The 16,715-nt window shown below is 36.8% G+C and overlaps 1 protein-coding gene across 29 annotated transcripts in view; it reads left to right on the forward strand.

The window, feature by feature from the left end:
- HNRNPC (heterogeneous nuclear ribonucleoprotein C) overlaps window positions 1–16,715 on the forward strand; it is a 45,860-nt gene that overhangs the window by 11,866 nt on the left and 17,279 nt on the right. For all 29 annotated transcript variants that reach the window (XM_059057434.2, XM_059057433.2, XM_067028833.1 and 26 more), the window contains one exon: window positions 13,610–13,889. In XM_059057434.2, coding sequence (XP_058913417.1) covers window positions 13,649–13,889 — 241 coding nt within the window. In that variant the 5' untranslated portion in view covers window positions 13,610–13,648. The remainder of the gene's footprint in view (window positions 1–13,609; window positions 13,890–16,715) is intronic.

The raw sequence follows: 16,715 nt of genomic DNA on the forward strand, positions 1-16,715 counted from the left end.
TAAATATATTTTAAGACCCTAAAATACTACTCTGAGGACTGAATAAGGCATTCTCCAGTTGTGTTTTATTTCTGCGGGAATGGTAATGTGGATGATTGTGTTTTGCTTACATGTTATGTTTTGCTTAGTTCTTCCTAGAATTTGGGAAGTTCTGTTTATTATAGATAAGTGTAAAAAAATTTTTGAATGAGAATCATGGTATGTTTATCCTCGTGTGATAAAATTGAGTTTTCAGGATAGCAAAAGATGTGATTCCACTATATTTCATATACATTTTACTATTAAATTCTGAAACTAGGAATAATTCTAAATTTTAGCTGCTTGGATCTGAGCGATGGAGAATGATGTAGTAACTTCAAGTCGGGTTTCCTTATTAAAATTTATTTTCTTATAAAAATTATTTTGCTGTACTGGTGAAATCTTTTGTTCACAATTCAGAAATCTGTGACAACAAAGGTTTTTCATCAGTTTGACAGACTCATTTGATGACAAAACCTGACTTCAATTGACATGAGATTATTTATAATCTGTTACATTTAGTGACTATGCATATGTATTAATGCAGAAATATTAATGTATTTTATTTGATAGCTGGATGCTTGCCCAGATCCCACTGGGTAAAATCTGAAAAATCTTGATTTTTTTTTTCCTAACGTGTTTCCTGGGGAGACTTTTAAAAGTGTATTTGTTGTAACTCAGTGCTCAGTTTGAGTTTACTGATAAAACTGAAGCTTTCTACAAGATAATAAAGAAGTGAAGTCTTATGAATAAATATTGTTGACCCTTGCTATTTAGAATATGGTCTGTGCTACAGCAACAGCATATCATCATCATCATCATCATCATCATCATCGTCTGGAAGCTTCTTAGAAATACAGAATTTCATGCCCTATCCTTTCACTCCTTTTTATTGCTTGCTTGGGAGTTGGAAATTTTGGTAAAGTTTCTGGCAAGAGTGTTTTTGATGTTTGGGGAGCAGAGTTGAGGGTCATAGAGTAGCCATGTTTTACATAAATTTGAAATAATGCAGTATTTTAAATGACCTTTATATGTGCAAATTTGAATAATGACTTTTCCTAAATTACAAATAGAATTAAAAATCTAGTAATTTCCAACAGGCAGGCTGGATAAATGGCAATGCCACTTAATCTAGTAAAACAATAATGAATTTCTATTTTTCACTTAGATTGCCATGTTTGCTTTTTCTTTCAGTGTTTTTTGCTGAAAACAGTCAAGATTTATTGACCTTATTGAAGTAATTTTGAAATGTTAATCTTAATTCTTTTCCTATGAAAAGCATTCTCTCACATATTCCTAATGCTTGTTTGATACTCGTAGATTCAGGAAATTTCTTTTTCAAATGGCTTAAAATGTTCCCAGAGTAAATAGATGTTTGTTGATGGGGAGTTTTACTGTATAGAAGCTACCCTAGTTAAGAGTACCTTGGGTTCTAAAATGCTGTCTTTCCCCCCCCTCCTCCACCCCTTAAGTGTGATGTAACACTCAGAATAGAGGTGACTTAACATTTAATGATGGGGAAGGGGTCAAGTTTAGGAGTATGGGATTAACAGATAGAAACTACTATACATAAAATAAAACAACAAGGATTTACTGTATAGCACAGGGAATTATACCCAGTATCTATGTGTTAGGACTGCCAATGAATGAGAGACCCCAGATTATGGAATGCAATATCCAGTGAAAGTTTGTTGTCCTAGAGATGCCCATTTCCTTGATTTTATATAGTTCTGAATTGCTCTTGAGGAAGGGAAGCACACAACTGTCTGACTTCTGTTATGGGGTTTATAGAAAAGCTTTGCTGACTTTCGGCCAAGCCCTATATTGTAGTCATTAAATTCCAGGGTGGATGAAGCTGTCTTTCCAGAATGAAAGAATTATGAAACTAATGGTATTAAAGACTGAAAAAAAGTATTTTAAAACCTCACAGTCTTGCCACATCCTGAGATGTCTAACGCTTCAGTGTATAATCTTCTAGATAACTTGTATATTGTGTATGCTCCTTAACATCTTAAACATCTCTTGGTGTCAGTAAGTTATTTTCAAATGTTGCTGCTTGTATCCAGTTAGACTGATGTACTGAAATTCATTTAGTCAGTCTCTTAGTATTATGAACTTGTTTTCTCATTTTTCACTGTTAATATGTCCACGTCCTTGATTCCTTCAAATGAGTTCTCAGAGTGAGATTACTGAGTCAAAGAACATGCACAGGTTTTGTTTTTTGGGTATTTTGTTTTGTTTTTAAAACACATGCACAATTTTAAGGTTTTTGATAAAATAGTCCAATTGTTTTCTGAAAATATGGTTACTTTACCAGTTCATACTGTCAGAAATAATGTATGGAAGTGACCATCTCAATTTAAAATGTTTTTACTTGTTTGATAGGTAGAATGTTTGGTTTAATTTTCGTCTCCTTTATGGTGATACTGATTTTTTTTTTCTAATCTCCATAGACCTTTAGTATTATTTGTTAATCATCTTTTGTGTCCGTCATTGTCCCATTTTTTGTTGGTATGTACCAATAATAGTAAATGATGTAGTAGTAGGAGCAGCTGCTGCAGCTATGCTTGCTGTGTGCCAGGCACTGTGTTCATTGTTTTCTATACCTTACTTCACTTACACCTCATTCATACCTGTCCTATGAGACAAGTACTATTAACAGTACTCATTTTATGATTGAAGAATCTGGTGTTTGAAAGGGGTTGGCTTTCCAGAGGGAAATGCACACCAGAAGTGGTTGAGTTTGAAATTGAAACAGGTCTGACTCTAAAGCCTCTGAGCTCTTAACTATTAGGATGTGTTTATTTTTATATTTTTATATACAGTATTAACTTGAATTGTGGACAAATACGTATTGCATACCTTTCATCAGTTTTTTGCTTTTTATTTATGTATGGTATATTTTAGTATGGGGATTTTTTGTATAATGTTATTTAGGAAGTTCTCATCTCAACGTTAATCATTACTTTAAGCATAGTTTGGTCACGGTGGGTGTGGCATGACTGTGGGAACAGGTATCTTTGTATCTACCTTTTCAGTTAAAAAACTTTTTTTAAAGCTAGGTGTATCTGAACATTTACAATTTAAGTTATTAACTTGGATCCTGTTCAGAAGTAAACCAGGGTGGAGCTTTTCAGTGTACAGACATGCAGAAGGATTTCTCAGTTGAGATTGATCTTACTAATTATCACTGTTTCAAAGCTAATATATAGCATGAAGAAAAATTTTCACTCTTGAAGGAAAATTGTGTTGCCCTTACTGAACTTTTTAAAATGACGGGTGAGGCTGCTTACAGTATGTTGAACAAATCAGTGAAGGGTATATAATTGGGAGAGATTGTTAGTATTTCACACAACAAAATCAAAGTTTGAAATTTTCTTCAGGCTGGAACCCCAGGGATTGTGAACTAGATATAAGAGGATTAAATAGTATATGAAATGTAAAGCCGTGCACTTAAGAGTGAATTCTGCATGTGTTGACAGTGCCAAAGTTAGCAGACGTTATAGCATCTGGATAGGATCTACAATGTGTTCCACTCTTGCAAGAGCAACCAAATTTGGACTGCTGTGTTCAAAGGGACATTGACAGGTTAAGTTGTATTTGTTATAATGCACCATTTTTATGGAAGATAGGATAGGGAACAGTTTGCATAAGATGCTTTCAGTCAAATAATAATTCGAGGGGACTTCCCTGGTGGTACAGTGGTTAGGAATCCGCCTGCCAATGTAGGGGACATGGGTTCGAGCCCTGGTCCAGGAACATCCCACATGCTGCGGAGCAACTAAGCCCGTGGGCCACAACTACTGAGCCTGCTCTCTAGAGCCCACAAGCCACAACTACTGAAGCCCGTGTGCCTACAGCCCGTGCTCCACAACAAGAGAAGCCACAGCAATGAGAAGCCCACGCACCACAATGAAGAGTAGCCCCCGCTCACAGCAACTATAGAAAGCCTGCATACAGCAAGAAAAACCCAACTCAGCCAAAAAAAAAAAAAAAAAAAATTATTTGATTGCTAATGAATGGATGTTAAAGAGAAGAGCTAAGGGAGGAATTAGTTAAGAGCCAATTAAGTTTTAGAATTGAGTATCTTCAGGTTGTGAATTCGTTGACTTTAGTGGCAGTTCATGAAGTTTGGTAATTGGTGAGCAAGGAGGTTGCAAGGGAATTTTAACATCCTCTGAAGAATTTGGGGCCATTGAACTACATGATTTAGTTTTTTCATCATTGAGGTTCTAGGAATATTTTCTTAAAGACTTCCATTTTTAAAATTTTCTGTTGCATTACTTATACTTTGACAGGAACAATCCTTTTTATTATAAAATGCTTATTAAAACTTAGAAGGAAAACATGCAGAGAAGGAAAATATTTACTTACAGCATTAGCGCTCAAACATAACCACTTTCAATATTTTGATGCTTTGATCCATTCTCATATCTCATTAGCTACAGATGTACCTGTACCCCTGTATATGTGGTTTTTTCTTTAAGATTTTTTTTTTTTTAAGTGTGGACCATTTTTAAAGTCTTTATTGAATTTGTTACAACACTGCTTCTATTTTATGTTTTGGTTTTTTGGCCACGAGGCACGTGGGATTTTAGCTCCCTGACCTGGGATCGAACCTGCACCCTCTTAACCACTGGGACCGCCAGGGAGGTCCCTCCCTATGTATGTTTTATATTTTTATAATATATTTTTACCAACATGGAATCATTAGTGTATATTGTTTCAGAACCTCTATATTGTAAACATTTTCCACTTAGTAAATTTTCTACAATTTTTTTAAGTGGCTGGGGTTTTGTTTGTTTTTTGTCACAGGGATTTACAAAACTTGAAGATGGTCAGAGTTTCTTGTTCATTTCCAAAATAGGATAACCTGAAATTTATTTAACATGGTCAGTTGCTTAATTAATACAAATTTGTTGACCTACCCATTGCTTGGCACTTAGGTTTAATTAAGAATTTTCAAATGAACTTACAGAAACGTGTACTGGTTTTACTTAGTTATAGCAGTGGAAGTGCCAGTTTCTTCCTCCACTCCACCGGTTGATCATTCTTATATTAGCAAATCTGACAGAAAAAATATTTTCTGGGGACTTGCTCAAGAGTGTGTGACATGGTATATATCATTTTAACATTTGCTATAATAGGGCCTTTTTTAAAAAACTTGAACAGGTAATATGTACTTCTGTAAAATACACCATCCTTGTGTTTCAGCCCTCCTGTTCTTCTTTCTGATAACAACTGTCTAAATTACCATGGTTGCTCTCTGTATGTTTTTTTCCCTCCTGAATGATACTAAAGTTGCAAGCATGATACTTCACATGGGAACTTCAACTTCATAGCTGTATCGCCTAAGAATAAAGATAATCTATACTATCACAGTAATTATCAAAGCAATGAAAATAAACATTAGTTCAGTATTATCTCGTATACAGTCCACGTTAAAATTCTCATTTTCACAAAAAAAGTCTTCCCCACGACATTGCTTTCTTAATCTAGAAATGGCCTCCTGCTCTTTTTTTTGGAGGAGTCCCAACCAGGTGTGTTGTATAGTGTCCCCACAATCTTGAAATTGCCTGATTGTTTCCCTGTTGTATAGGTTCAAGTCAAATATTTACCAAGAATATTGCATGGGGATGTATGTTTCTTATTTTGTCGAATCAGGAAGCATATGATGTCAGATAACTTGGTTTAAGTGGTGACCCATGTTTCTATAGTAAAGGTACGTTATCTTCCTCTTTTAATCAGTGAGTAGTCTGTTGGGTAGTACTTTGAAACCATGTAAACCCTGTTTCTCTCCCACCAAGCTTTCACCCAGTGCTTTGGCATACATTGACCGTTGTCTGAATCAATTCTTATGTTGATATAATCTACACCAATCTAACAGTTTTTTAACGTGGTCTAAGTCTTTCAATATGCTTTTCTTAAAACAGTTTTCATGTTTATGGTTTATTATTTTATTCCTGCCCTTTTCTGTTACTCATACTTTTTTGGGGACTGTTGAGTATTTTGTCTTATATAGGTTTTGACAGTTGCATATGTAATTTTTACGTTTAGATTTTGATCTATTAATGTTTTTGTGTATAGAATGAGATTGGTCCCCAATTTTTGTTTTTAGATGGCTATGAGGCACCATTTATCTATTTATTTTTCATTTATATTTTATAATCTGTTCTCTAATTTTTTTTGTTGAAGTATAGTTGATTTACAGTGTTACATTAGTTTCAGGTATACAGCTAAGTGATTCAGTTACACATATATATGTGTGTATATATATACACACTCAGGTACCGTTTATTGAATTATGCATTTCCCCCTAATTTTTATCATGAATATTCTTAGTTTCAATTCTTAGACCATAACAGTTAGCATAGTTCATCTAAAATAGCCAACTTTGGTGTTCTTGTGGCTTGAAAATACCACCATGTACTGTTTTTAGTAGTCTCTGTGTGATGGTATTTACCTTGAGATCATGTGTATGTTTTGATGAATAATTAGCTTTGGGGTGGAGCAAATTATAGTCCCTTGGTATCCCAGTGGGATTGGTTCTAGGACCCTGGCAGATACCAAAATCTGGGGATGCTCAAGTCCCTTATATAAAATGGTGTAATGTTTACATATAACCTATACACAATCTCTCATATACTTTAAATCATTTCTAGATTACTTATAATACTAAATATATTATAATTACCTATAATATCATAGTGTAATGTAAATAGTTAGGAATACAATGTAAATGGTGGGCAGCAAATTCAAGTTTTGCATTTTGGAACTTTCTAGAATTTTTTTCCCCTGAATATTTTTGATCCATGGTTGTTTGGGATCTACAGATGCAGAATCTGCCAATACGGAGGGCCCACTGTACACTGGCCAACTTTTTGCAGACATATGGGCAGTTTATTGTTGCCCTCTGAAGAGGCCAGAGGGAAATAGTTGATGAATGCAGTAAAGACACATAGGAATCAGAGAACAAGGTTGGGGTGGGGAAGAGATCGAGTAACAGGAAAGTAGTGTGGAACAGGGACAAGGGTCCTTAAGGGGTAAAATAGGAGCTTAAGTGTAAGGAAAATAATTTAGACCAGGAGATGCTGCTCTGAGTAAGCAGAGATATTTATTTATAGTATCCAAAAGGTACTGAGAAACTCTTGATAAGAAATTGTGGAAAACTGAAATAGGAAGTCTTTGGACTCAAGATAGCCATCTCTTAAAAATTTGCCAACTCATTGCTGCCATCTGGTGACACTTTGTCTTTAAAAGGCTTCAAAGAAAGCTGGGAAATAGCATATTGGGCATATGGCAGTTGCATCTAATTTAAATTGAATGTAGGGGCTATTTTAGGTTTTAAGGGATAGTGATAAAATTCTAAGGTGGGGTTTTGAATTTCCTAGTCCGAGGTAAGTTATTTCCCTTGTTCTCTAGTAAACTGTATTGATGCCATCTTTAAATTTCTTTTTTTCTGGTCCAACGGATAATGTGATACGAGTAAGTATAATGTTAGTAGCCTGTTGGATAGGGCAAACGGGAAGAGGATTGACTGAAAAGCTCGGTAGAAATATCTTGTGGCTGGTTTACTTTCTGTTGTGTCTCCCCCCCCCCCATCCTCCCTGGAAATATGCCTACATGTGATACTGAACACAGTCTGAATGAGTGGCACTGCTTTGTCAAGTATTTATCGTCCATGCCTTCAATCCCTTTCCACTAAAGGTGGAGTTCCAGTGCCCAGTACATAAAGACAGGGGAGTGGAAAGCTTGATTCCAATTATGAATTGATTCTTGCCCAGCTCCCAGCAAATTCCAGGACCTTCATATCCTACATTTCCAGACCATTTGAAACTTAACATCTCATAATTGTCAGCACAGTCTGCCTTTCCCACCTTGCCATATTTCTTCCCAGCAGAATTTACTTGCTCTTTAATGTGAACTTAAGAGAAATGGAGTAGTTGTTATAAATGTTTCCCAAATTTTAAACTGGATTGACAGTCAAACTAGGTTTGCCTCTTAGGAGGGTAGAGAGCACAATAGCTCAGGTTCAGAATGGACAGTTGGAAATAAAATTGACAGGTTTGCTTGCATTCCAATTAGATGTAAGATTTTGTGTTTTCTGTTTTAAGATATGCCTGGGATGGTAGAAGTGGGAATAGAATTACATTTCTATAATTCTTGTCCTTCACACTGCCACTAAAATCTCTTGTTGCTTTTATTGCTTCAACATAAACATGGTCAAATGGACACATAGATCCTTTGGTGTAATAAAGCAGTAAAAGTAACTCAACGTTCCTGGTTTTGACTTCTATTCACCAGTCTTAGTGATCCTTTGATGATAAAAATTGTGGAAGTAAGAACCTGGGATGACAAAATATTACTCAAACACATATACGCATGCATCCATGAGCTAGAGGTTTGAGTACTGCCACCCAATAGCCTCTAGGAAAATACTCAATCTTTTTCTGTTGTCTGTGCTGTGGTGGAATTCTGCTTTTCTGGTAACCAGATCCACTTGATCGCTGCTACTGAATTAAACAGGATGCAGAGTATCCAGGGGACCATAATCATTTCAGAAATCTTTCCCCCTTTGGTTTTACTCTTTGAAACCAATTTTAGGAAACAAACTGATTCTGTGTATTATTTATTCTGTGTACTTTTATTTACTTAGCTCTTCTGTAGTATTCAGTATTGAGATTTTAAAAGAATGAATTTATCTTGATGTGACCAGAGTACTCAGAGAAATTGCTGAGTGTTTATGATGTTCCAGAAACATCAGATTTTCAAAAAGTGGAAGAAGTTGTGATTTATAAACTCTGAATCCGTGAACTAGACATTATTCTTCACGAAGACAGTAGAATAGGTTGTTAAAGTTAAAACTAATTCATGTGAATTAACGTTACTTCATTATGTAGCAGTGTTGTTAAGACTGTTAGTGTACATTAGTACATTTGATGTTCTCAAAACATTTGAAAGTTTTTATAAAAATAAATGTTTAAAGAACCTGGATGGTTGTTACTAATGTGACAGGCCCTTTTTTATTTCTCTCAAATGCATTTCCTGATTAGGAGTTAGGTGCTTGACTTTTAAAATGTTTTCCTAAAAACAAAACAAAAGACATGTTCATTGTAGAAACTTTGGATAATATTAAAAAACTATGAAGGTGGTAACAGTTGATTAACCACAAGAGTACCCGTGGAACAATATTTTTAAATACTTCTGCCCTGTGTTTCCTAAGCACACAATTATTATGTGGGTAGGTATATATGCCTCCTGTTAGGTATTGTACAATTATATATACTGCTTTTTAACTTAAACATTTTATCGTAATTTTTTGTGTCATTTAAAGTAATCTGTAAATTTTCTAAAGACTGCAATTGCTGGTAATTAGAATACTGAGTTAAAAATCTTCTTTACAAAAATGCATGTAGAATGTTGGCTTGGCCAAAAAGTTCATTCGGGTTTTTCCATACCATCTTGTGAAAAACCGAACGAACTTTTTGGCCAACCCAGTGCAACCTAATGCTACAGCTCTGTATGAAGTAAAAAGCAAAAACTGACCCTTTTCTCTGCAACGTGCTTTTACACTTAAAATCTGATATAGTTCTTTAAGACTGTACCCTCTGGGTCTGAGTTTTAACCCAGTTAGAACAGTTTCTCCCATTTCTTTCTTCATTGATACTATCTTTATTTTTTTTATTTTATTATTATTTTTTAAAATATCTTTATTTGAGTATAACTTTTACAATAGTGTGTTAGTTTCTCCTTTACAACGAAGTGAATCAGTTATACATATACATATGTTCCCATATCTCTTCCCTCTTTTGTCACCCTCCCTCCCACCCTCCCTATCCCACCCCTCTAGGTGGTCACAAAGCACAGAGGTGAACTCCCTGCGCTATGCGGCAGCTTCCCACTAGCTATCTAATTTACATTTGGTAGTGTGTATATGTCCCTGCCACTCTCTCACTTCATCACAGCTTACCCTCCCCCCTCCCCCTCCCCCTCCCCCTCCCCCTCCCCCTCCCCATATCCTCAAGTCCATGCTCTAGTAGGTCTGTGTTTTATTCCCGTCCTACCAGATACTATCTTTAAAAAGCTGGGAGGAATTGACCTGTCTTATGAGGGTAACTCCAAAGTGTAAACTTCTGTGACCCATGAGGCGGCCTCAGATACACTCATTTATATCTATTCCATTTCTGTTAAGTCTTTAAAAAGAAAAAGAAAAAAAAAGTTTAATGAGTTACTATAAAGCAAAAACCCTGCAGTTTCTACTCAAGTTTAGAAAAATACAACTTTGCCAGCAAGGTTTACACTTTGGAATGATTCTGTGACAGTCCAGAAGTAAATGGAGTAAAATATTTAAGAAAATTTTATTCAGTGATTTTATACCTAGTGAAACTAACATATATAAAGGACACAGGCAAACTGTTACTAAGATGCAAGAACTGATAAACTATTTTCCAAGTTCTAAGTAATATATTAGAGAGAAGCTTGAGGGACCATAATGCATAAAGAGATCTGGGTAACATCACAAAAAGATAATGCCACCTATATATAATCTTACAGAAGTGTGTTACACATGAGTCTGATCAGGCCTTTGGTCCCAGCCTCCAATTTCTGAAAATACAAAGGACAGAAGAATATGTGGAATTATACTGAGGGTATGAAATTCTGGAAAAAACGGCAGGACAAATGCCCAGGATTCTTCAGCAGATAAATTTTAAGTTAAAGGGGGACTTATAAAAAGAGCCTTAAAAGACACATCAAATTTATTTTAATGGGTAAGACTATACTATGCTGGGATATACATTTAGGTAATAGAACTACTTTAAGAGGAAGAAAGTGACTTTACTGTAAAGTTAGGAGTTTTAGGGGGAGGAAAGGGGTTGAGAAAGGAATGGTGCACATGGGGCTTCTGCGTTGGTATTGAGATTTTATAGAGACTTGAGCTGCTCTAGCACCTTCAGACTGTTAAGCTGCAGTACCTTGTACTCACCCACTACTGGAGCAGGCAAAATTCTCCCTGTTGGAACTGCTTTTCCTGACATTGGTTCCCTTTTCCTTTCCAATAAATACTACCTGGGTGTTTTGGTAGTCTTCAATTTCTGGGTCTTTTAGGCTCGCAGTTGCTTCTCCTTGCTTCTCCCACAGTGATGGATACCATGCGTGTTAGCTGTTGGCTTGCCCTTAGCAGCGTGCATTTTGGAGTTTTGACCGGGATGCTATGACACCAAGTTCTGTTGTAAATGCTGTCCGTGCTTTACCCACGGTTATTCTTATTAAAACCCAGGGAGGGGGCTTCCCTGGTGGCGCAGTGGTTAAGAATCTGCCTGCCAATGCAGGGGACACGGGTTCAAGCCCTGGTCTGGGGAGATCCCACATGCTGCGCAGCAGCTAAGCCCGTGTGCCACAACTACTGAGGCTGCGCTCTAGAGCCCGCGTGCCACAACTGAAGCCCGTGTGCCTAGAGCCCATGCTCCGCAACAAGAGAAGCCACTGCAATGAGAAGCCCACGCACCGCAACGAAGAGTAGCCCCTGCTTGCCGCAGCTAGAGGAAGCCGTGCACAGCAACGAAGACCCAACGGAGCCAAGTATAAATAAACAAAATTTTTTTTTTAAGGGAGATTTTACCTGTAATTGCTATTGGTATATTTATTGTTTTGTGAAAAACATTTGCTGAAAACTGGCTTAGGTCCCCACTTAATAGCAAACCTTAAGAGTCAAGCAGAAGTATTTGAAACCAGTTAGGCCTTTTAGTAGGTTTCTGTTTTGATTCCTCTTGGTGTTCTAAGACTTTCTGGTGCTCCCACTTAAGTTGAAAGGCTGTTGGTGATTCTCACTGGCCACTGTGAGGTAAATTTTTACTGCTTAGTCAAAAAATTAACTGTTTATGAAGGTGTAATTTAGAAGCCAAAGTAAAGACAGGCTGTTTCTTGAATTTCAGAAAGTATAGGAGCTTTACAGCTTTAAAATCAGTATGCTTATGAAATGACTAGGTATTTTAAGGGTCAGAATGGTAGTGGTCATGTATAAATGTTATACCATCTTTTTTCTATATGTATGTGTATATAAAACTTACATAATCCACGAAAACTAGTTTGTTATGATTATCTTGAGGATTGTTAAGAGATACTAGACACTGGTATCTTTTAATTTGTTTTCAGTACCTTTCAAAGGGATGAATGGGAAATAATCTTAAGAGTGTTACTCTGAATCTAAGGTGGGTCCATCTTAAACCCTTTTAAACTGTGGTGTGGGAAGGAGCAGTAGACTGATAAAAAGCTAAAAAATGTCAAAACATCTGCACTTTAAAATGATGGGTCTCCATGTAATTACAGGACTGCGCCTCTGTAACATACATAAAGATCATTTTTGTTTTGAAACGGTCTGAGGAAAGTTGTATCCTCTTCCTTGGTTCTCCTGGTTCTTTTTTTTTTTTTTTTTTTAATTACTTATTTTTCGCTGCGTTGACTCTTCATTGCTGCGCGTGGGGTTTCCCTAGTTGCGGCGAGCAGGGACTGCTCTTCGTTGCGGTGCACGGGCTTCTCATTGCGGTGGTTTCTTTTGCTGTGGAGCATGGGCTCTAGGCGCACGGGCTCAGTAGTTGTGGCTCACCGGCTCTAGAGTGCAGGCTCAGTAGTTGTGGTGCACGGGCTTAGTTGCTCCGTGGCATGTGGGACATTCCTGGACCAGGGATCGAACCCACGTCCCCTGCATTGGTAGGTGGATTCTCAACCACTACGCCACCAGGGAAGCCCATCTCTTGGTTCTTTTTTGATTCACACAGTGTTCTACCTGGTAGTTTTATCATCATCACCATCCAGCATTATTAAATGTCCCAGCTATATTTTGTATTATATTTTCAAATTAAAAGTAAAGAATCATTACATTCTGTAAAAAAAGATGGTATTTATACCTAAGGTATCTATGGCATACTATAAATCAGTTGAAGTACCTGGAAATAGATTATTTCCAGAGTGAATGAATTGGTTCTGTTTATTGCCTTTGTATAATAAAGTAAATTACACTTGAAGGGTGGTGTGTCAGCTGTCCACATTCATCTAGCTGAAGAAGAGTTTGCAGGCAGAATTTGGAGTTCTGTGTATCTGTGGGAATGAGTGAGACTCATTTTAGTAAAAGCAATGTGCAAGAAGGTAGAGTTATTGATGATAGATGGCAAGAAATAGTTAGCATGACTGGTAAGGTGAAAAACAAGAAGTCAGTGGTAGAGAGCTCAGGGGGTTCAAATTTGCTTGAGGACTTTAAAACAGAGGGAGATCACTTGGAATTAATAATGCCCAAGAAGATTGTGTTGCCAGTAATCTGTGAAGAGGATTCCCCCCCCCACACAAGGGATAGTCCAGCAGGAATATACTACGGAAGAGGAGGTTGAATTTCTCTAAGGATTTATTCAGGGGGCTCTAGTCTCTGAATAGTAATATACTTGCTGCTATGAGATCCTTTTCAGTTGACTGAAAGTGGTTCAAAATAAGGTAATAGGTAGTCACAGTGGTTCAAAATAAGAGTAGAACCAAGTTTTTATCAAGGATTGTTTTGTTTTTAACATCTTTTCACCTGAATGCCTTTTTTTTTTTCTCTCAGTTTTTCAGCTTTGTGTGAGGCACCTTACCATCAAAGACAATGGCCAGCAATGTTACCAACAAGACGGATCCTCGCTCCATGAACTCTCGTGTATTCATTGGGAATCTCAATACTCTTGTGGTCAAGAAATCTGATGTGGAGGCAATCTTCTCGAAATATGGCAAAATCGTGGGTTGCTCTGTTCATAAGGGTTTTGCCTTCGTTCAGTATGTTAATGAGAGAAATGCCCGGGCTGCTGTGGCAGGAGAGGATGGCAGAATGATTGCTGGCCAGGTTTTAGGTAAGGTCTGGGTTGAATTAATTTTTCATTGATTTATAATTCAGATCTGAGAGTTTTTCTGTTCATGTCTTCTCTTTGTTTTCCCTCTCCATAAACTTAACAGTCTGAGGTGTTCTGGATGTTATGACTGACATTAGCCTAATAAAAATGTTGGGTTTATAAGTTTCATAGGCTAAAGAGGATTTTACTTTTTAGGCCATTTTGTGTTAGTAGAGACTGGATAACCCTTAGTTGGCAGTCTTGAGAAAGGTAGGGGAGATAGTGATATTTCATAAGGTACTATGCTGCTTAAAATGGCTGTGTCTTACTGCACACAGTCGACTGGGTGAAGACAGCATAGCTTAGTCATGTGTTCTAGAGTTAGATTGCTGGGGCCTCACACCTATGTGTTGGGCTGTCTACATAGTTTGGCTGAGCCTTAATTTTTCTCGTTTGTTAAAATGAAGGTAATAGGACCTCAGTTTATTATCTGTTCTTACCTGAGGTAATAATACTTAGGGGTTGTCAAGAGAAATTAGATAAATTGAGAGTATTAATTGAGATGATTCATGAGAAGCTTCTAGTTCAGTATGTTACACTCGATAAAAGATTGTTTTAGATATTGGTTCTCTCAGTAGGGTTCTCTGTGATCTAGCATGTTCAAATTTTGAGAAATGAGATCTGAGCTCTGTTCAGAAACAGTTTATATTCTAAACTTCAGATTGCATTACATTTGTTTAGTCCATTGCAAATCATTCTTTAGAGCTCAGGATATCTCGTCTTTGGCCAGTGGATCGATAACCTTCAAGTTGGTTCCTGTGTCCTTGAGACCTTACTCTTCTAATATTGCATTGCTTCCTTGCTTTCTGGTACCACAAGATATTCCAGATCATCTGTGTATTTCTTGATCTATCCTGGAGTTTGTCCCTTTTTCATAAGAGTGTTGGCTCCTTTTAATGGGAGTTATTTAGAAACCTGTTATACCAGGAGTGTTTATTGTTACTGAATTTCAGTTGCATCTTGGGCAGAATAGGGGACACTTAACTTTTTTAAGAAAACAAAATGTATGCTTTTACGTGCGCTTTGTACCACAGTTTCAAACAATCATATCTCTGTTTTCACCAAAATTAAGATAACTAAATGTTATTTTAGATTTGAGGTTCATTTTATTACTATATATTCTATTTTGGATATTGACTTAGTACAGTTTTCCTTTGATTGAAAACGTGTTTGCACTGCGCAGATCCACTTATACGTGGAATTATTTTTTTTTTAATAAATATGTGTTACAGTATTACAGGAATGTTGATTGAATCCCCCAGTGTTGAACCATGGATAAGGAGGGCCAACTGTTAAGTTATATGCAGATTTTCAACTGTGCAGAGGGTCAGGACCCCAACCCCTATGTTGTTCAAGAGTCAACTGTACTGTAGTTTAGAATCACATGAAATAATTATTCTATAAGGTTGTATAATCAACTTGATATATAGTTTAGTTCTGTTTCATTTTGTTATTACATTTTAAAATTGATTTTAAAATTCTGTATTTAATTTTGTAAAATCTTAGGATTCCAAAGTCAAAACTGTAAAAAAGCAAGGTTAATAATAAATATTAAAAATTAGAAATGTTCATTGAGCCAAGAACTCTGAAGATTATTCTTAAATGTAATGGTGTTTAGCAAATAGACAGTGTGCTTAACTGTTTTTCAATTAGTCATTTAAACTGAATTTTGGAGAGCTGGCTAGCTTTTGGCTAATTGTTTTTTGAGAAATGGTCTCTTCTGTTAAAATACGAGGGAGAACATGAACTCTTTCGTAGGTAGTGGGTGGCATGGTAAGCAGCTGGGCACTCTGGAATAGGTATTTTGAAAATTATGCTATATATGGAAACTAGGATTTTTTTTTTGCGTCTTTCCCTTTTCTTGGAGTGTGTGTATGCATGCATGTAAAGGTTGTTTACTTAAGCATCTCACTGTTTGCACAGTATTTCTTTATTTTCTTTTAAATAGTTTCTCCAAATTGAGTTTTGTTTTTTCTTTATAAATTTATTTATTTTTATTTTTGGCTGCATTGGGTCTTCGTGGCTGTGCACGGGCTTTTCTCTAGTTGCGGAGAGTGGGGGCTACTCCTCATTGTGGAGTGTGGGCTTCTCATTGGGTGGCTTCTCTTGTTGCAGAGCATGGGCTCTAGGCTGCAGGCTCAGTAGTTGTGGTGCATGGGCTTAGTTGCTCCACGGCATGTGGAATTTTCCCAGACCAGGGCTTGAACCCGTGTTGCCTGCATTGGCATGTGGATTCTTAACCACTGCTCCACCAGAGTAGCCTTGCACAGTATTTCTTAAGTATTTTATATGCAACTTTTCAGGTTATCCTATTTGTAAGGAGAATTAAAAATTCCCCTTTGAGGATAATTTTGAGGGTGCCATACTTCAACCCTATTAATTCATGAATTGCTATATATTTATATCTCTGAGGTCATTTACTCATTCCTAATATTTGTGCTTATTTTAAATGCACAGAATCATTTCTGGAAAGGCAACTGTTGGTCACTGATACTTTTCTCCTTTGATAGTAACTGAGTGTGCACTCTCTGAATGGTGAGAGTTTCTCATTGAAGTGTGCGAGCTGAGGGTAGAAGGTACCAGAGACAAACTTAATGTGTTTTGCATAATGAATGCTTTGTTGGTACAGAACAGAGGACAAAGAAATGTAAGATTAAGTCCAAACTTTTATATGACAAAGAAAGGTGAGGTACATCTTTTGACCTTTGTTGATGTGTATGGCCATGTACACTTGAAAAACCTGCAGTTTGAGGACCACCCTACCCTACCCTACCCCTCAACAGAGGT

Source organism: Kogia breviceps, chromosome 3 (genome assembly GCF_026419965.1).
Source record: "Kogia breviceps isolate mKogBre1 chromosome 3, mKogBre1 haplotype 1, whole genome shotgun sequence".
Classification (NCBI taxonomy): Eukaryota; Metazoa; Chordata; class Mammalia; order Artiodactyla; family Physeteridae; genus Kogia; species Kogia breviceps.